The sequence below is a fragment of the Plectropomus leopardus genome, chromosome 20 (genome assembly GCF_008729295.1).
Source record: "Plectropomus leopardus isolate mb chromosome 20, YSFRI_Pleo_2.0, whole genome shotgun sequence".
NCBI classification, from domain to species: domain Eukaryota; kingdom Metazoa; phylum Chordata; class Actinopteri; order Perciformes; family Serranidae; genus Plectropomus; species Plectropomus leopardus.
Window position 1 is genome coordinate 2148604 of NC_056482.1, and position 21211 is coordinate 2169814.

Sequence of the window (21211 nt, forward strand, 5' to 3'; positions counted from 1 at the left end):
ACACAGACAGAGATTCCTTGCTTTTATTAATAGATAATGCAGCAAAAATGCTTTATAGTATAGTATGCCATCTATCCATCCACCAACCCATCCATCCATTGTCTGATTATCCAGGGCCGGGTCATGGGGGAAGTGGGCTGAGCAAGGCACTCCAGACATCTTTCTCCTCAGCAATGCTTTCCAGCTCCTTCTGGGGGACACCCTGAGGCAACTTTGAAGTTGCTTTTTTGCTTTTGTATTTTTGTTCTATGTCATCTGTCTTCTACCTGTCTTGGCCAGAATACTCTTGAAAAAGAGATTTTTTTTTCTCAAGTGGGTTTTTTTGCTTTTGTTAAATAAAAAAATACATATTTAGATATTTGTTTGCACTTTAAAATGAGCAAAATAAACTGATTTATTTAGTAACTTTAAGTCAAATTTGTGATGAAGCAATACGCAACCCAAATTTTGTAACAACAGGATCAGTTTAGGAGGAAGTCTCTTTGTAGATCCTCCTCTCTCCTTGTACCTTTTGTCCTCTTTATTTTCCTCTCCCTCCTGATAACCAATGGTCAACTGAATCCATTTACTACATTAAAGTATACGGAAGTGTATTCCTGAGGTATCGAACCACAGATTTTTCCTTGTGTGAAACTTAATACCTCCATTCTACTACATTTCAGAGTGAGAAATTGTGCTGTTTTACTTTGCTACTACAGCTTTTGTTACAACTCACTTCACTTCATTGTTTTAGATTAAATTACCCAACAGCATACATATTATAATATGCTACAACATTAAAATGCTGCAAACATGTTAATTTATCTGAAACAACAATTCATTATATAGTATGTCTGTGTGCTGCATAATGAGTAAATTTATTTAGGCCCCTTTCCACTGCACAAAAAACCTGCAAACACCTGCTAAGAGACTGTACAATAACAAATAAACACCATTATGTTTTCACAGGCCTCCATCTATGCTGCTTTGCTAACCTGTTCTCTGACCTGTCCACGACATTGAACGTGACTCACCGAAAAAACACCTTGCACAAAAAGGCATACTCACCTGCTACAGAGCCTGTAACGTATTTTTAGCTAGGTTAAAAACCTGTGTACAACATGGGGTAATTTTTGTGGAAAAGTGGTATAATAGTGGAATATTTCTACACTGTGATAACTTAATAAAGGACTTGAATAATTTTGTAAAATTAATATCTGCTTACATAAAAGATTAATACAATATACATTCATGAATACCAATCAATGTCATTTTATTTTTTCTAGTGTTTCACAATTAAGCATTAACAAAGAACTCATGAAAGTTGGTACGCTTGTTCAGCCTGACAAAAATTTTTGTATTTTTGTGGTTTTGCAAACGGGCATGTCAAAACGGCTCAACAGCGCCCCCTAACGTGTAGTCCCAATGCCTGGTTTTATCTACAATTACGAAATTTGGCATATGTGAACACATCTGTCAATATCTGACAGTCTGTCAAATCTGACAATATTTACTAGTCATAATAGTGGCATCTACTGGCAACAGGAAGTAAGCCTTAAGGGACAATTATCATTGGATTTACATGATATTTACATGGTTTGGTCAACAAATAATGTACACATAGACCACATGGAATTTGTAACATGGATTTTGACGTGTTGATTTCTGCTGACAGCAAGGGTCACACAGAATAAAAGCAGATCAAAAGATAGACCCGCCCCACTCTCTCAAACTCTCACTCAAACGCTGATTATTATTCAAGTCATAGAAGGTATTATTGTGTCCACTCTGAGATTTAACAGAAGGCTTCTAACAAATACAAACTGTGGCTCAGAAGTAGAGCAGGTTTACCTCTAAAGCAGTTTGAACACCAGCTCCTCCAGGCAACATGTCTAAGTATACTTGGGCAAGATACTAATCCCAAATTGCTCCCAATGCTGCATCACTGGAGTGTGAATGCATATGAATGATTACTGAGTAGCAAATGGCACCTTGTACAGTAGCCTCGGCCACCAGTGTGTGAATGTGTGTGTGAATGGGTGAATGTGACATGTAGTGTGAAAGCATTTTGAGTATAGCAGTGTAATACACTACTGAACCATGTTTGAACCACTGAATAACAGTGTAATATAAGGAGCTGGAAAGTTCCTAGAGGACTGGTGGCAGAAGGAGTGGTGGATGGGTCCAACAAACCCTGGACTGTTACCTGGGTGCCCTGTGTTTACTTCTAGTATGAATGTAGGGCCAAACCATAATGTTAGTTTGTTTCTAAACCAAGCCACTTGGTTTTGTTGATGTCTCGGAATTCGTTATGGCACCTCTGACTAATAACAGCAGACACAGGGGGGTACCCAGCACACAATTTGTGGTTGTGAAAGTCCAATGAGAAAGAGTCAATATGTGACAACTTGATAGGTAGAAAAAAATACTTACACACTGTTAAGTAGCTCAGTAGTTTGAGAAAATTATCCATGAATGGACCCATTATAAACTCATATTACAAAACATATTAACAATTTAAAATAAATAAATAAATAAATAGTTAGGCATAGGGATTTTTTTTGAGTTCTCTCATGAAGTTAGATGTGAAGATTGTTGTGCATGCAGCTAGCTTGGTAAAAAGACTAGAAGCAGCTAACCTGGTTCAAAGTTCTCACTAATAACACATTATACCTTATTTGTTACATTTGTACACCAACAGAAATTTGAAACCAGCAATTTTTGGTTTTAGGGGGAGTTACGTGCAACTTTTTGCCTCTTCATCACTTTTTTGATTAAAATTTGACATCAAGAAAACTCTAGCCTGAACTCGAAGTTGGAAACCACTGGAATAGAACACCTATCTGTACATAAAAAATAGTTAAAATTAGCTATTACATGCTGCTTTGCATTGATGCATTAGTATAAATAATGCTAAATACTGAATAATAACAATATTTTTTAATATTACAATTCACAAATAATCTGGAAAGTAGGCTAAAAGACACTTTTTGAGATAACCCATTTTGAGATAATGAATATCTCAGGAACTTTTTGCATTGTTCTATTCATGTGTTTATAAATATAGTACAGTTTAGAAGGTAGAAGGTAGATTTATTGGTCATTTTTTAAACAAAGTTTTACAATAAATTAAAAATTACAATTAATTATTTCATTAGGTTCTCTAAAATTAATAAAAATTCATCAAAATCCCCCCAACTGCAGTTAGAATATCCAGACTTCTGGTTTAAAACAGAAATTTTGAAAATATCAGAAATATTATATATATATACCATTTATAATTAAATAATTGTTGTGAAACTCATCACTTGCAAACATCTTTTTAACCACAAGTTGTTTTCATCTATAAATAATCTGTTATATTCTTCACAATTTGGTTTTCATACTCTTCTCTTTTTTTTTTCCTGAGACAAGCTGTCGGCATGGCATGGTTTTAAGCATAATTTCTCTCCACATAAATATTCGTTGTTAGGAGGCACGGATCAGGTACTGACGCACATTTTTGTCCAAGTGAGGCTGCCATGGGCAGCTATCCTAGATGGGGGACTGCATGCACATGCGCGGAACGGATCGGATAGGCGGAACGGATCCGGTACCAAGGATGTATTGTTGTAAAGTCAGGCCTGTGTCCATGGATGTATTATAGTTTCCGGCTGCAGTCGAATACTTCTTTTTGCTTAAGAAGGTTCCTAACTGAGTGAGATGAACCGGAAGTACCTGAGTGGCTGCTGTGATAAGAGCTGTTCGAATTCTCCTAATATTAAGGAAAGGTATGTCAATGCTTCCTTTATAATCTCCTTCAGTATAGGATACACTGGAGCATCCTTTACCAAAGGAAAGGAGAAAATCCACCCCACAATTTCTTCCTCTTCTTCTGTTAGGTTTTTATGGTAGACTAGGCACTTCTAGGGCATTGCTGCCTCACGCCATTGACACCAGTTACTACACCCTAGTTGGCACCTACTGACCTAAATCCTGGGATGCCTGTGGCATGGAGAAAGTCAAGGATTTTCCTGTCAATTCGTTTTTTGTTGTGACACTCCCCTAGAGTCCTCAATTTGGATGCACCTTGCCTACCAACCCGCAGCTGAATAGAAAAAAGATGGTGACCCTTGCTCTCCTCCTCCCAACCCCCTGCCATTGTTCTTTAATTCCCTCTCTAATCAAACTACTACATTCACCTCTACCAAGTAACACCCTGACATCCATACTCTCCCGTCTAAGCGCAGCCTTGGCCATCCTGTGGAATTCCCAGTACTCACACAGCAGATCACTTGCAGACAGAGCTGAGCCCCAGCCTTTCAATTCTATCCAACATTTCAGCCCCAACTTACTCCGCCACAGTCTCAGAGGGGCCTCCCCCATCTCCACCAACAGAACCAGGATCGGGGTGGTACGGAATGCTCCAGAACACAGCCTCAGCGCCCTCGCCTGAACTATATCCAGCTTACCTTACACAGATGGCACCGCCGTAGCATAAGCCAAGCATCCATAGTCAAAGACAGACCTGATCATCACTCGGTAAACCGAGGTGAGAGTGCCTCTGTCAGCTCCCCACGAGCACCCAGAGAAGCAACACATCAGATTAATAACTTTCTGACACTTCTCAGCTATATGCCCAACATGCACCCCCCAGATAATCTGCTCATCAAACCACACAGTAACCTTCCTCTTACCAAACACTACATATTTAGGCTTCTACTCAGACAACTTAAATCCCCACCTTTCTGCCCACTGCTCCACCTTACTAAGGGCTTGCTGCATTTGGCCCATAACATAATCCACATTCCTGCCTCTCTTCCAGACAGCCCCATCATCAGCAAACAGCAACCTCCCAAAACCACAACCAACTTCACAGAACATGACATTCACCATGTCATTGAACAAGACTGGACTTATCACGCTCCCTTGTAGGGTTCCATTGTCTATCCCCACTGTCTCAGACAAGGCATCTCCCACTCTTTCCTGTATAGTCCTATCCTTCAGAAAGTCTTTAACCCAGTTAAGCATTCTACCACCAATGCCAGAATCATACAATTTAATAACCAGACCCTCTGCCCAAAGCATATCATATGCCTTCTCTATATCAAAAAAGACAGCTGCCACCACTTCCTTATTTGCCAGGGCCCTCCTAACATCCAAATCCAACACTAGAACTGAGTCCAGCGTCGACCATCCCAGTCTAAATCCACTCTGACACGGGGAGAAAAAAACCCTGCCTTCAAGCATATGAACTAATCTGTTAGTGACCATCCTCTCCATAGTTTTGCACAGCACTGATATAAGGGCAATGGGCCTGTAGGTCCCTTGGCTAGTTGCAGCCTGACCTGGTTTCAATACAGGCACAACTACAGCATGCATCCACCCTGCAGGCAACCTTCCAGTATCCCAAACTGAATTAATCAAAGCCAGCACCTCATCCAACACAAAATCACTAACATGTTTGAGCATTTCAAACCCTTTTCCATCCTTGCTTGGCGTGGTATTCCTCCCTGTATGTATAGCCTTCTTTAACTCATACAGACTGAAAAACACATTACCTTGATCACTGTTGTCACTATTATAACTTATGTACTATAACTATAACTATAACTTTTTGCCCTTGGTGCAGCATAACTTCATGCTGCCTCATTTGAGCCCCCTGCCCGACATTTACCACACTGTGCACCATCCTAAAGGCATCAACACACGTTAGCCTTGGCCAGGTTATCAGAAACCTCATTGCCCCCTTTAACCAGTGTTGCCAACTTCTCTGTAAGGGAAGTAGCTGTTGGCTCTCTCAAAAGTAGCTAGAAGTAGCTAGGTGATGTAATCAACTGATTTGCATAGTATGAAAGTCTGAGAGAGGCAAAATTAATAGAAAAGGCTGACCAGGTAGTTTACAACCTAACTATTTATGTATTTACATTTTTTTTTGTTGCCATATAACTATGATGTTACTTTTTTCTTTTCTTTTTTTGTGATCTCATGAATGTAGAGTAAAAAAAAACGTGGTCTTGTAGCTTATATTTGGCCAGAGAAGCGAGGAGAGGGACAAGACACTGACTGAGTGCGTGGGTGAGATTGACTGAAACAGAGTGAACTGTGTGAGGGATTTTGGGGTGTGAAACTAAAAAAGAGTGAATATTTAAACAAAAACTTCTTTGTCTCTGCTGTAACCGTACAAAATCATCATCTGTAATTGGTCGTGAGCTGCACATGCGTGATTCATTTGCAGGGCAGGCAGCTCTTGCCCTGCCTGTGGTCACGAAGTCCACAGCAGGTTGGGACTGCAATGGGGGGGCACAGGATAATGAGGGATCCCTCTTCCAGGACGTGCAGATGTGCAATAGATGTCGTAAATAACAATTGAATTACAATTATGACAAAAGGGAAAGAGTAAGAGAGAGGGAAAGAGAGGGGGGGAGGGGGATAGATGCACAGCAATAATGAAAACAGTTGCATGTCATATTACAATAATGATAGGTGTAAAATTACTAAATGCACTCTATGAAAATATTGTGGGTGTTGAAAAGATTCCCATGCGTATATTGATCGTGGAGCCGTGGCTCATAATAATGGCAGTGGAAGGTTACGTCAAGCACAATCATGGCATCTGCGCAACCAGGACCCACAACACAGGAGTAGCTTCAGACAGGACCACAGCAATGGCAAAACCAAGACCACAATCAGGGTGAGCCAGGGGTACAGTATCAGTGCAGTCACAGCACGAGCACAACCAAAGGCAGGGTCACAGCACCAGCACAGCTATCACAATCAGGTACAGCCAAGATTACAGCCAGGATCAGGGAAAACTAGGAAACAAGGGAACAAGAATGCCCTGGAGAGGCAAGATAATCTGTCTATAGTTAGCTAAAACCTCTGGATCGACAGTGGGCTTCTTTAGAGGGGGGTTGATGACAGCTACTTTAAAGGACTGTGGTACATAGCCCATTAATAAAGACACATTCCTTGTATCTAATAAAGAATTGTCTATTAAGGGTAAAACTTCCTCAAGTAATCTAGTTGGGATTGGGTCTAACAGGCATGTTGATGGCTTGGATGCGGAAATCAAATTAGAGAGTCGGTGAAGGTTAATGGGAGAAAAATGGTCCAAATAAATTCCAGGCCATGTTGCCATATCCAAGCTACCTGTGTCCGAGGTCAGGTCAGTTAAGGGCGAGAGGTGATGGATTTTATCTCTAACAGTTATAATTCTATCATTAAAGAAACTCATAAAGTCATCACTGCTGAGGGCCAAAGGAATACAAGGCTCTATTGAGCTGTGACTCTGAGTCAGCCTAGCTATGGTGTTGAAAAGAAACCTGGGATTGTTTTTATTTTCACCACCTTATCGTGGTGGAGGGGTTTGCGTGTCCCAGTGATCCTAGGAGCTCAGTTATCAGGGGCTTTATGCCCCTGGTAGGGTCACCCATGGCAAACAGGTCCTAGGGGAGGGACCAGACAAAGTGTAGCTCACCGGACCCCTTCTGATGAATACGGAAAATGGTTCGAAGTTTCCCTCGCCGGGGCCCCCCCACTGGAGCCAGGCCTGGGGGTGGGGCTCAGTGGCGAGCGCCTGGTGGCCGGGCCTCTACCCATGGGGCCCTGCCGGGCACAGCTCGAAGAGGTGACATGGGACCTCTTTCCCGTGGGCTCACCACCCATAGGAGGGGCCAAAGGGGTTGGGTGCTGTGTGAGTTGGGCGGCAGCTGAAGGTGGGGACCTTGGCGGTCCGATCCTCGGCTGCAGAAGCTAGCTCTGGGGACGTGGAATGTCACCTCTCTGGTGGGGAAGGAGCTTGAGCTGGTGCGCGAGGTTGAGAAGTTCCGACTAGATATAGTCGGCCTCACCTTGACACATAGCATGGGCTCCGGAACCAGTCTTCTCGAGAGGGGTTGGACTCTCTTCCACTCTGGAGTTGCCACTGGTGAGAGGTGCCGGGCAGGGGTGGCAATACTTATTACTCACTCTCAAAGAGTTTTCCAGCCCAAGTTACCACGTATCACATGGTTATAAAAATTAAAAAATTATTAATTCATTAGGCCCCAGCGTATTTATCTGCCTATCTTTCTATCAATCTATCTATCACGTGACCGCCCTGATTAATTTTTTTTTCACTATTTTCCATTAAATCACAAAAAGAAATTGACATAAACAAAATTCGAACATTATTTTGAAATTCGTTTTCTCCATTTTGGTTTAAAACCAAACATTTGATCATGGAAAAACAGCTCTGAACTTCTGTTTTCTTGTTTAATGGTTTAAAACAAGTAAACGAGGAAACAAGCCATTTTCTCATTTTTCATGCAGTTCAATCCCGTCTGAAAACTAATTATACTTTCATACCGTGACCCATACCCCGACCTTTATCTATTTGGTTTAGTTCCCTGGGCTTTTATTTTAAGGTCATTACTTTTACTTCCGCGTCACGTGACTGTCCTGATTCATTTCCTCACTATTTCCCATAAATCACAAAAAGAAATGAACATTAACAAAATTCGACCATTATTTTGAAATTCGTTTTCTCGATTTTGGTTTCTAACCAAACCTGGGATCATGGAAAAACGGCTGTGAACTTCCGTTTTCTCGTTTAATGGTTTAAAATGAGTAAACGAGTAAACAAGCCGTTTTTTTCGTTTTTCATGCAGTTCAGTTCCGTCTGAAAACGAATTATACTTTCGCTCATATGTACAATAGTGGATCTAACACGTCGTATTTATTTTCATATTTATTATTTTAATTAAGTCATATAAGGATTCATAGCGATAAATATGAGGGAAAGGGAGCGTGACAGTGAGCAACCATTTCATGTGACAACGTTACATATCACTTCTGCGACTGGCAGCCTACATTCCCCTTTATTTTAATTCTCACCATGGTAATGATTTATTAGGCTATTTTTCACCGTGTTGTCCTCATTTAACCTTTATAACGAGCGTAAACAACGAGGTGAGAACGAATGGGGCGAAGTAGGCCTGATAAAGATAATAACAATAACATAATAATATTAATAATAATTACTATAGTCACAATCATAATATTAATACTCAGAGTTTATGGCGCACAACACCCACGTTACATAAGACTTGAAGAAAGCAGCAAATGAAGATTTAAAAAAAAAAACAAACACAAATAAATTACGGAAAAACCCTGTTTGTTCCCTTAAAAACCAATCCAGTGAGGATGTGCTTTTTGTAGTCCATCATGTGAACATTGTAGTTTCATGACAGCCGTTCACGTCAATAACATCCGCCGTTGCATCGTCACAGAGCCGAGGAGAAGTGCAGTCGGATTCTCTAAACACCGCGATCATCTTTTCCTAATTCCTTATGAATTCTCCTTCACATCCTTCCTTGACCTCGTAACGTTTTGTCTGGAGGTTAGGGAAAGGTGGTGGGAAAGGGGTTTGGATGGGAGATTATTTGATCTTTCCGCCCCCCCAGTCGTGTGTCTAGCATACGTGGCAACACGTGACGTCATTAAAGTGAGTCGGTGGCGTATTCATGGGTGTACAGAGCTAGTAAAGCTAGCAGGTGAGTAGCGATAGTCCAGCTACGTGTCCTGTAATCTGAATTAAGGGCGTATAACACACATTGGTGATTGTTTCTTGGAGAATTTGATTAAAAAAATGTACTTGTCGCTTTTACTGCACCTACACCGCTTTGTTTTGTTAGAGCCGAGCGCGCGCGTGTGTGTCTCCACATGTCCCTCCAGCTGAGTTCTGTAGGAAGCTAGGCTCAGTTCATTTCCAACTCCTACAGCGTGATGTCGGTCGCTTCTTAACAGACAGAAACAGTGGAGCGTTACTTCCAGGATGTCTTTATTACTCGAGACAAGCTTAGCCTAGCACTGTTTCTGAGCACAGTTAGCATGAAGCCTGTCTACCGTGAAACAGAGCCGTGCTGTGCCGTGCTGCTAAACATGTCAGCGCGTGAGTGTGGTAAAGTGTACACGTTGACAGGGAGCAGTAGGTGATGTGGCAGATGTCTCCTGTGTATCGTAATGTGCTGTTATGATTGCAGCACAGTACTCCCTCCTTGCAGTGTTAAACATGAAGCAGTGAAGGTGCTTATCACCAGGGCCGCATTAACCTGGGGCCCTGGGGCAACAATGAGCTGTGGACCCCCACAGTTCAGTGTGTGTTAGTATGTGATAGTTTCATTGATTTTATTCAGTTATCTGCGAAATGTAAGGACAATGGCACCTGAGGTAAAAAAAATAAATATTTTTAAAGTAGATTTTGGGTCAGGGCCTCAAACTAGTGTGAAAATGCAGGAACCTTTTGGTCCTCATATTAACCCTTTCAAACCTGGAGCAACAGTGTTCTTTTGCTGGGTTTAGATCTTAGCCTCTCTATAAAGACGGACGGTGCGCCCCCAACCTACCCCTGCTACGCTTAAGTAAAGCTAAAATATGCTAGATACGATCTTGCACTGGTGACGTCATTTGGAGCTGGAGTCTGCACATAAGCGATACCCATGGTGGAGGCGTTCCCGCCAAAACACGTATTCAGGTCATCAAAACATCGCTAACAGCCCCATTGATTAAAAACAAGATCCAGATTAAAAAGCTGTGCTTTAGGGGAACTGTCATGTTGTCCATCTTCCATCATCATAGACAATCTATGGCTCAGATGACTTTCACATGGCACCTTTTAAGGTCATTTCCTTTGCTTTTTTAAACCTTTGCTTTTACTTTTGCTATTTTTATTTGTTTTTGTTGATTTTTTGTTCTCTTTTAACTTAACTGTTTTTTCTGCTACTTTTCAGGTAATTTTCTTGGGTTTTTTATGTCTTTTTTTGCTTTTTTGTGCTATTTTTTGGCATTGTTTCTTCTTAAGTTGCTCTTGAATTCTTTTCGTAATTTGAAACAAAGTAAGCTAATTTTCTCAGGCTTCAAATAGTTAATATAGGCCTACATTTCAGTGTAGTGGTGCATAATTCAAAACAAATCTGTACTTTGTTCAGTTCAATTCAGATAACTTTAGCCATCCACAGCAGGACATTTAGACACTAGGCAGTAAACATGGGGACATGGAGATCTGCTTTGCCCAGTTGGTAGTTCAGCCTTGCATATCATCAAAGAAGTTTAAACATGTGTATCTTAGGGATGCAGTGGTCTGACTTTTTAGGGTGTGTACTCATACTGAATATACATCTGATGTTTGAGCAATGTTTCTCCCACATTTAAAATCTGTGTTGTCACTGCATTACAGTAATAGGATTTAAGGTAACTTGATACCAGGGATTGGTAAAATTTTTGACTGAATCCATGTAACTAATAGTGGAAATACAGATTTTTTTATAATCACTGACAAAACTGTATTTAATGTAAGCCAGTTTTTCTGTGCAGTCTATGGTTGATATCTAATATCTGCTGCTAAACCTGAGCTTATGGGATGGGCGTGTGCTCAGTTTATATATGCAAGCATTAGAACTGATGCCCTGAACAAGATTAACACATCCTGATTGATCCCAACATCCTCCTGATGTCTATTTTTTTCTGAATTGTAGGTATAAGGGTGAGAAGATGATGGAAGAGAGTGGGATTGAGACTACACCCCCAGCCAGCCCCACACCTCCTCTGACTGTGGCTGCTGCAGTTAGTGCCCCACCAGTAACCATGGGTAAGAGCTGATCTATGAAGTATTGATATGTGAGCAGACCAGGTTCCCTCTGCTGTGACCTTATGAAATTTTTAAATGGGATTTTTTTAATTGCAAGACAAACAATACAAACAAAGACCAAGACATTTGACAACACAGGATAGATAACATATAAGCTGGACGGTTTTACAGTTTTTACAGTTAAACAAAACAAAAAAATTGGGGGGGCTGTTTTCTGTGTGTATGAGATATGTGTGTAAGTGTGGGTGTGTTTGTGTGTGTGAAGGTGTCTGTGCATGTAAATTTTCTTTGTGAGAAGGACACTGAGTATTCAGAGTGGTTATAGTAGAACAGCAAAAGATTTTGGAAGACCAAGAAAAGAAAGGTTGATGTTAGGATGTTTTTCTAGATATTGGAAATAGTTGGCTACCAGGGTGGTGCATCACCCAGGCAGGGCCAACGCGAAGCGTAAATGAAATCGCCAGAAACAAAAAGCTATTGTTAGGTTTTAAACACACTACATCATGGTCGCATGACTTAAACGTCACCACCCCAAATCGTTCAACTTCTGATTTGATTTAGCGCACACAATCGAAAAATATCAGAAACAGATAAATCTACAAGTTTGGGCATGACTGTTGCTATAAAGCTGTAAAGGTGGGCGAGTGGGTTGAATGAGTTTTAGGGTCCAGTGTGATGACGTCTAATGTTCCCGACAATGTTGTTATATATATATATATATATCTTATATTCTCATTTTATTATTATTTTCTTATCATGTTTTATGTGTATTTAATATTTATTATTGACTGTTTTTTCTAATAGAGCTTCTAGCAAAAATATAGTGACAATAAATAACTGTAGCCTATGAAATCAGAATCAGCACATTAACCACAACGCAAAGCGGTGTTTTAAGACAACTGATGTTTTCAGTTCATCACTTTTGAAACGTAAGAATGATCATCAAGGAGAGTGAGTGTGAGCAATCATCCCGTGTGACAACGTTACATTTTACTTCTGTGACTGGGAGCCTATATTTAGGGCCCAAGCACCGAACGGTGCGAGGACCCTCTTGAAATCCTTGGAATTATTATTAGGGCCCGAGCACCGAACTGTGCGAGGACCCTCTTGAAACTGAAGGAATTATAATTATTAATATTAGGGCCCGAGCACTGAACAGTGCGAGGATCCTCTTGAAACTGAAGGAATTCTTATTATTATTATACAACACGGTCGGTGTTACACAGGTGGTTAGCACTGTTGCCTCACAGCAAGAGGGTCTATGGTTCGAAACCCAGTTGGAACTGGGTTCGTCTGGGTTCGGTCCATGGACGGGGGCCCTTCTGTGCGGAGTTTGCATGTTCTCCCCGTGCCTGCGTGGGGTCTCTGGCTTCCTCCCACAGTCCAAAGACATGCAGGTCAGGTTTATTGGCATGAAAGGTTGTCTGTCTATATGTGTCAGCACTGCGACCCTTACAAGGACAAGCAGTTATGGAAAATGAATGAATGAATTATACAACACCCCAATACCCATACCGTAAAACCAACAGGAAGTCAGCCATTTTGATTTGAAGTTGTAATATTGGTGTATTTTTGGCCATTTTCAGGGGTTGTAATCTTGAGAACTTGTCCTAGAGCTTTCATCAGATTGACTTCAAATGTTATGCCTACCTTCATAAAACCTCCGACAGCAAAAGTTATTCAAATCATGACTTTTCATCACACCATGTGATCTGTATGAGGCATCTAATTTGCATGTTCTGCCATGAACCAGGAAGTAAACAGGAAGTGGTATGTAACTCTGCTGTAAATGGTCCAATATAACCCAAACTGTTTGATAGGAGTCCCACCCTGAACACATCTGTATGACAATTTTAAGCGATAATGAGAGCGCCACCTATTGGCACAAGAAAGGCAAAGTTTTACAGTAAGATGTCCAGTTCCTAGCAGGTTGACTCAATTGATCTCAAAATGGTCTCAAAAAATCTTTAAAACGTTGATAATGCTGGAAGATGAATATTGAGAGTTTTCATTGAAAGGCGTTTCCGAAGTCGGGTGGACAATTTTGATGTGTCGACATGACATCAAAAACTGTTGGAACTTCGCCCCAGATGGTCAGATCTTTACTAAATTTCACAGATTTGATAAGAGTCCAGGCCTGAAAACATCTGCAGTGCAATTTTGAATCTTACTCATACTGCCACCTATTGGTAGCAGGAAATTACTGTTTTACCCTTTGATTTTTCCCCTGTAGCAGGTTAATTTAATTGACCTCATATCAAATTAGAATACTGTAAAGACCTTCATGATGCACAGGAATTACACTTTTGCGTTTTCATCAAACGCAATTGCCAAAGTTAGGCATTATTCGCCATAAAAATGGAAGCCCTTTTTGAGAGGCAAAGCATACACCAAATCTCACCAAACATGGCACACACATCATAAGTCCTAAAATGTGATATCTGATGTAATTGTTTTTGCACTGATGTGCCAAAATGGCTGTGTAGCGCCCCCTACAGATTTCAACAAAGTAGCCCCTGTGGTACATTTCTAGAGCTACAAAACTTGGGAGGCATGTGAAACAGCCCAAGACCTACAAAAAAGCCTCTTGGACCCATACCCTAAACCCAACAGGAAGTCAGCCATTTTGAATTGAATGTGCAATTTTGGTGTATTTTTGTATATTCTCCTACAGATTTCATCCGATTGACTTCAAAATCTAAACATCCTCTCAGAAGGCCCTGGACATCAAAAGTTATTACATTTGTGAGTTTTCGTCACACTGTGTGGCCGTTACTGAGCCAAATATTTCCATGTCTCGCCATTAAGCAGGAAGTAGTTTATAACTGAGGGACATGGTCCAATCTGCACCAAACTTCACATGTTGGATGACAATCTTGCCCTGAACACATCTACATGACACCTGTTACCATAACTTTTAGTGCCCCCTACTGGCAACAATAAATGTCATGGAAATTAATTGCTTCCTTCTTTAATGGACTGCTCCTACAGATTTTATCTGATTGACTTCAAAACCAGTGACAAAACCTTTAACACCTTAATGATGCCTCCCTCTGAAGTATAGGTTTACCATGAACGCTGTTGCCATGGAGACCCAGTGGTTGCTGCCAAAGAGGAAGTTGTTGTAACTTCACTTTGCATTGACCAATTGGCCCCAGATTTCACAGTTGTGGTCAGGCTGCAGCCCTTATCACATCAACAAGTCATTGAACTATGATACTGACTGAGCCACCTACTGGCAACAGGAAGGACGCCTCGTACCACAACTATCTTTTGATTTTCATGAAATCTACATGTTTTGGTCTACAAATGACGTAGACCAAGATGTCATAGATTTTGTGTGTCCAAAGGAAGTAATTCACCATGTGAAATATCTCACTCAAGGGTCCAAACTCTGTATACTTTTTCAAACTTGTGCAGTTTCATCAATAACATACGCCGTTGCATCATCACAGAGCCGAGAAGTTCAGTCAGATTCTCTAAACACTGCGATCGTCTTTTCCTAAGTCCTTATCAATTCTCCTTTACATCTTTCCTTGACCTTGTGATGTTTTCTCTGGAGGTTAAGAAAAAGATTTTGTGAACTTTTGGACCTTAGCCTTAGTCTTTTAGATGAGGGAACTGGAAGTGCAAAAAGCATTACAGACTTGACCACTCTATTTCCTGCCCAATAAAAAAAAAACCTACATGAATCATTGAATAATTAAGAGAAGGACACCTCTCCAAATGTTTCTTCGTGTTATGTGTTTATGTAAAACTAACCAAAAATAAGATCAGCTAGTATATACTGTAGTTATTTTATTGAGCAATTGATCATTGAACAATCAAATATTGACAGTTAGTGTCTGTTTGAATATCTAGTATTGATTGTGTTATATTACTGAGCTCCCCCTGTAATCCTAATAATCAGAATCAGAAATAGTTTATTGATCCTCTGAGGGAAATTTTGGTTTGTTACAGTTGCTCTGATGCCAGAATTGAGAATTATAGCAGGTAGAAATAAGTACAAGAACAAGTATATAAAAATAGAAATAATGTAAAAGTAGACAATTGGATAGATATTTATATATAGAGATATTAGATTAGATATTTTAAAAAATAAAGTATGTATAATGTATAATATATGTATAAGTATGTTGCGTATGTAAGTATGTAAAATAGAAAAATTGTGCCTTATGCTACATAAAATGCATCAAACTAGTATGTAAGTTCAAAAAAATAAATGTGTGCAATGCTACAATGAACAACAGAAATACACACAAGAATAACAATAAGAATGTACAATATATACAGTATATGTCACATGTTAAATATAGCCTACATTCAAGAGTTGAAAGAATACTGCACATTTGAATAATTACATTTGAATAATTTCAAAGAGGATTATAATTATGGTAAATAAATTATGGGATTTTAATTGTCATGTCTGAACATAAGGCAGTGAATATTACTTAAGTTGTAATTATGGTTCAGTTAGGGTTTGCCACATTACATCACAGTGTCACCTACTGCGCCTGTATGGCACATTTCAGACTTCCCCGCAAATAAATGAACTCTAACAGACACTAAAAACAAAGTAAGAAGGATCACACAGTTCCATCACATTTTTGACAAATGCACTCTGTTAACATTCTAAACAGCATACACCGATCAGACAAAACATTCATGTTCGTATTTCTTATCTTGAAAATAGGCACTGTAACTGGAAATTATGCTTCACATCAAATCTGATCCTAATCAGGTGGCGATATAACTGACAGCCAAAAAAGGGAAAACTTAAAAGGCCATGCCCCTCACATCCTCAACAAGAAAGCCGGACTGCAGTCCGGACTGAAACCTGTACACATTATAGTAATGATCAAACAATGTGCAATTGCTCTCACTTCTTCAGACAAGTTGAAACAGGTTGAAGTGATTTTGTTCAGCTCTGTGAGGCTTGAAACCCACTTTGCTGTTGCCTGTGGCTTTAATATTAGGCAGTTGAGATTCTTTCCCTGTTGGCTGAGAAAGGGACCCAGGATTGCACCTTGCGGCTATATTTTATTTACTTTAGCATTTGTGGTAAATCATCAAACAGCAGGGACACTTTGCTTTGTCCCAGCTGTAAGAAAGAATCCAGAGCGTCAATCAGATACAGTGAGAAGGAAGGCTAACAGTATGTCGAGCAGTTGACAAAAAGCCCAGGGATGTGTGTGTCTGAGGTGTAACATGACTTCGTTGTATTTCAGGTCTGTCCGGCCCACTGTCTCTTCCTGCCACCAGTTCCATCTCCATTGGTTCCCCTTCAGTCTCCACCTCCCTCCCCCCTGTTCCCTCCCTCTCCACGTTCAGCAGCCCTTTGGCTGCACACCCCTCCCAGTCCTCCAACCTACCCCCTCCCTCCACACTTGCCTCTCCTTTCACAAGCAGCTCTCCCTTTCCCCCTTCCACCTCCCCCTCTTTGTCTCCTCTGGTCCCCCCTATTGGACCACCTCCCCTCTCTGCTCCTGGCATCTCAGCCCCCCCTGCAGGCGCAGCCGTATCTAACTTCTCCATGAGTGCCGGATATGACATCACACGGGGTCACGCTGGTCGAACACCACAGACACCACTGATGCCAACATTCTCCAGTCCCACCACCATTCCAGGTAAGAGCCACCTGACTTCTTCTGTGAAACACACATGATGCAAGATTTTCCATGAAGCCAGGCTTACAACACTTTCACACTGGAAGTGGAGGAGCCGCAAAGTGTGCTGATTTTTCTTTGGAGTGCTGTTTGCTTCCTTTCAGTGCGTATGTTACCTAACTGGGTTGATACAGGCTCTGCCGTGGCACTGAGCTGCGTTGGCTGTGAGATTATCTGGCAAGAAAACATACTGGTAATTTAGAATGAACTATATGAAGTATAAATTATATATGATATGAATGATGTGATGGGCGGCACGATGGCGTCGTGTTCTCCCCGCATGTTCTCCCCGCGTCTGTGTGGGTTCTCTCCGGGGTCTCCAGCTTCCTCCCATATTCCAAAGACATGCAGGTCAGGTTGATTGGTGACTTGTCTGTCTATATAATGATTACTGAGTAGCAGGTGGCACCTTGTACGGTAGCCTCGACCACCAGTGTGTGAATGTATGTGTGAATGGGTGAATGTGTAGTGTTAAAGCGCTTTGAGTGGTCAATAAGACTAGTGCTATACAAGTGTAGTCCATTTACACACACATACACACAAATAATAATGATAAAAATATAACAATAAAAATCAAGGATATTTTCTTGGTATTTTTATTTTTTGTTGTATTGAAAACTTACCATACTGTGATACCACTGTGTTGTAGCGAACCAACTGGCAGTTTTGTAAAACATCACGCCCCTTAAATATATCAGTACAGTGTTTTTTTTGGGTTTTTTGTTATTTGAATAATTTCTTCCAGGTGTTGTGCCAAACCCCATGGTTCAGCAGCCAGCCATGACAGGAGGTTTAGATGCTACATCACCTATCACCTTCCCAGAGGAGCAGGAAGATCCCAGGGTGTCCGGACATGGCACCTCAGGGGGAGGCATCTGGGGCTTCTTTAAGGTAATATTGCTAGAATCAAATCTAAGCTAATTGGTTATATTTCTTTCTAAAACAGGGGGGAAACAGGCAATGACGAGCATGACAGGAAATGGCCCACAAATTGCAAGTAATTAGTAAAAGGTGATAAAGAAAAAGACATTAAGGGGGTGGGGGTGGGGGAGCTTATTAGAAAATAATCAAAAAAAAGGGAAGACTTCCTTAAAACTGAATACTGAATCTTTAACCATTAGAATGATATATACTAAAAAATTATGGTACAGGAAAAAATAAACATATACTGTATATATTTTTCTGCACCTTTTGGGACATTTTCTTGTTCTCTTTAGTTTAAACTTATCTATCTATTTATTTTGCTTTTTTAGTTTTTTTTTTAGTTTTTTGGGGGTTTTTTTTGTGTGTGTGGTGGTGGTGGTGGGCTGCACATCATTTTTTGCCATCTTGGTTTCCACAGATGTGTGATGCACTTTTGTCCAGTGGGTGGCAGTGTGTGCCATGATCCGCCCAGGTCTGCCAAGTGGCTTAAATGCAACTATAGCATCAGAACCATCAGAACCCATGCATACCTGATGCATATAGAGGAAAATAGCTGTGGAATAGAGTGGTGAAGTAATGAGTCCTAAAAGGCGTAAGTCCGTTAGCCTCTAAGCACTCCCGGTTCCCTTGTCCAAAAGTCTATGGGTTTTTTCAATGGGTTTTTGGTAAAATGCCCGGAATAAGGTCTGTGGTTAGCACAGGCTTAAGATATTAAGACGTTTTGTTCTGCAGCATAAAAGACATCTGCTTAAACCCGATTTTTGAACTTTTAAGGTTTTACTCATCTCAAAGAGGCGGTTGCTAAAGGTGGCTAATTGGGACTACAGTGTTTGTCGGGGACGTTAGACGTCATCACAGCGGACACAGAAACTAATTAAACCCTATTGTCTGCCGTTACAGCTTTACAGACTCGCACTCAAAGTTTTATCTGTTCATAATAATTTTCGATCGTGTTTTAACGTGTTGTTACAGTGTTTGTAGTGGTGACTTTTAATACGTGTGACCGCAATGTAGTTTGTGTATAGCCTAACAATAGCTTTTTGCTTCTGGTGATTTAATTTACACTTCAAAACACACAAAAGTGGTGTTCATCTGTGAAGATTATCATGCTGAATAAAACGTGTAAGTCTTGTAAACTTGTGTTCGTCACAGAGCTTATTTTTGGCAATAACCAAAAATCCCATTCAAAAATCCCATAAGGTTTTTGACAAGGGAACCAGTGCGATGCTAACTTCCTGGTTGGCCTACAAAAATGTCATCCCTTCACCACTCTATAGTTGTCCACTAGGGTAGCAATAAGAAATGAAGCTGTTAGATGTGTAATTGTAGCTGAAATATCATGTCTTACATGTCAGTAGTAGTTTCTAGATAAGAAGTGCAAACGTGATGAATGCGTGTGACTGACCAGGTCCATCTTGGCACTGAATGACATGATGTGCTCTGTCTGTGTGTGTTCAGGGAGTAGCAGGTAACCCTGTCGTAAAGACAGTCCTGGACAAAACCAAGCACTCTGTGGAGTCCATGATCACCACTCTGGATCCTGGCATGGCTCCGTACATCAGTAAGTCCAGCAGCTCTCTCCTTTTCACCACATGACTCCATGATAACAGCTGACCAAAAGTTCAAATGTTCTCCATAAAGGTTCACATGTTGTTGCTCTCCAGAATCTGGTGGGGACATTGACATTGTGGTCACTTCGGATAAGGAGGTAAATGTGGAGGCAGTCAGAGATGCCTTCCAGGAAGTTTTTGGGATGGCCATGGTCACTGGAGAGCCCGGTCAGTCCAACATTGCCCCACAGCCTGTGGGCTATGCAGCCGGCATCAAGGTCAGTCCACTGCTGCTTCTCTTAATGTGCTCATTTCATTTTTTTTCTTAAGGTTCTGTATCAAAGTAACAGAGAAGGCTGCGCTACTGCAGCCAAGCTTTACACTTTTACAGGATCGAGTTTCATCAAACCCATTCCTTTGTACTCATCAGTTCTGACCAAAACTTTTTGAAGTGCTTGGACATGTTGTAAACTAATTTCTTGTTGCATTTCGAGTCACATGTTTTTGTAATGCAGCCAGAAAAGGCTATGAGGCCAGAGGGAGGAAATACTGTTTACATCTGCTGAAACAAGTGATTAAATAAATCCTGGCGGTTAACTCACCTGCTAGAGTGTGTGCCCCATATGCCGAGGACTTTGCAGCGGCCCGGGTCCGATTCCAGCCTGTGGCCCTTTGCTGTGTGTCATTCCCCTTCTCTCTCCCACTTTTCCTGCCATTCTACAGCTGTCCTATCAGTAAAGGGAAACATCCCAAAAAAATAATCTTAAAAAAAATCCTGCCACTCACAGTTCTTTTATTATCAAATAGTTCATGCTGTAGCCCATGGTTTCTGTTTGAACTAGTGAAAGATGTGTTTGGACCGCATTGCACTTTCCTATGACTGATACTGTGTCCAGCTCTGCTGTGTATTGCTACATCAGCTCTGACACATTCATCCAGAGACTGTCCCTATGACTGTGTCACTGTCTTGATGTAAATTCTGAACAGCATTCCTTACAAAAGCTAACTAATGAAATGAATCAGTGCGTGGTTTCAGCTCTAGAATTTAGTTGGCTGACAGTTCCAGTGTTGTAGTCCAAATGATAGACACTCAGAAATACATGTCGACTCTCTGAGGACATCAGTGCTTCACTCTGCTCCCTCTCCCTGCTGTTCTGCTGAATTGGCAGGGTTTGCTATAGTGTGAGGATCCAGTCGTGTGGGGACATTTCTTTTGACTGTTTGAGGGTCAATTTTTGAAAATTTTTAATTGACTTTTGAATTTTTAAACAAAAACAGAAAGACAAAAACTTATACACACAACCAAAAAATCCCATTCCAAATCATCAAGAGATGCTGCAGTGTATAAGAATTAAATTAAGAGAAAGTAAGAAAACAGAGATATGACAGGAAATTAATCAATAACATAGCGCATACGTGTCGAACAGTCAGTTGTCTCCTATCAGGGACTAGCCAGTCGATGTCTCTGTAAGAAGGAATGCAAG

The 21211-nt window shown here is 40.9% G+C and overlaps 1 protein-coding gene across 3 annotated transcripts in view; it reads left to right on the plus strand.

Moving 5' to 3' along the window:
* The first annotated feature begins 9406 nt into the window (after window positions 1-9406).
* The window catches only part of prrc1 (proline-rich coiled-coil 1), a 16831-nt gene continuing 5026 nt past the window's right edge, over window positions 9407-21211 (plus strand). The window contains exons 1-6 of one of the 3 annotated variants that reach the window (XM_042508988.1): window positions 9407-9494; window positions 11475-11587; window positions 16816-17214; window positions 17999-18144; window positions 19636-19738; window positions 19842-20005. In XM_042508988.1, coding sequence (XP_042364922.1) covers window positions 11491-11587; window positions 16816-17214; window positions 17999-18144; window positions 19636-19738; window positions 19842-20005 — 909 coding nt within the window. In that variant the 5' untranslated portion in view covers window positions 9407-9494; window positions 11475-11490. Of the gene's footprint in view, window positions 9495-10189; window positions 10475-10521; window positions 10621-11474; window positions 11588-16815; window positions 17215-17998; window positions 18145-19635; window positions 19739-19841; window positions 20006-21211 lie in introns of those variants that run through there. The other 2 variants (XM_042508987.1, XM_042508986.1) reach the window with 2 other exon arrangements.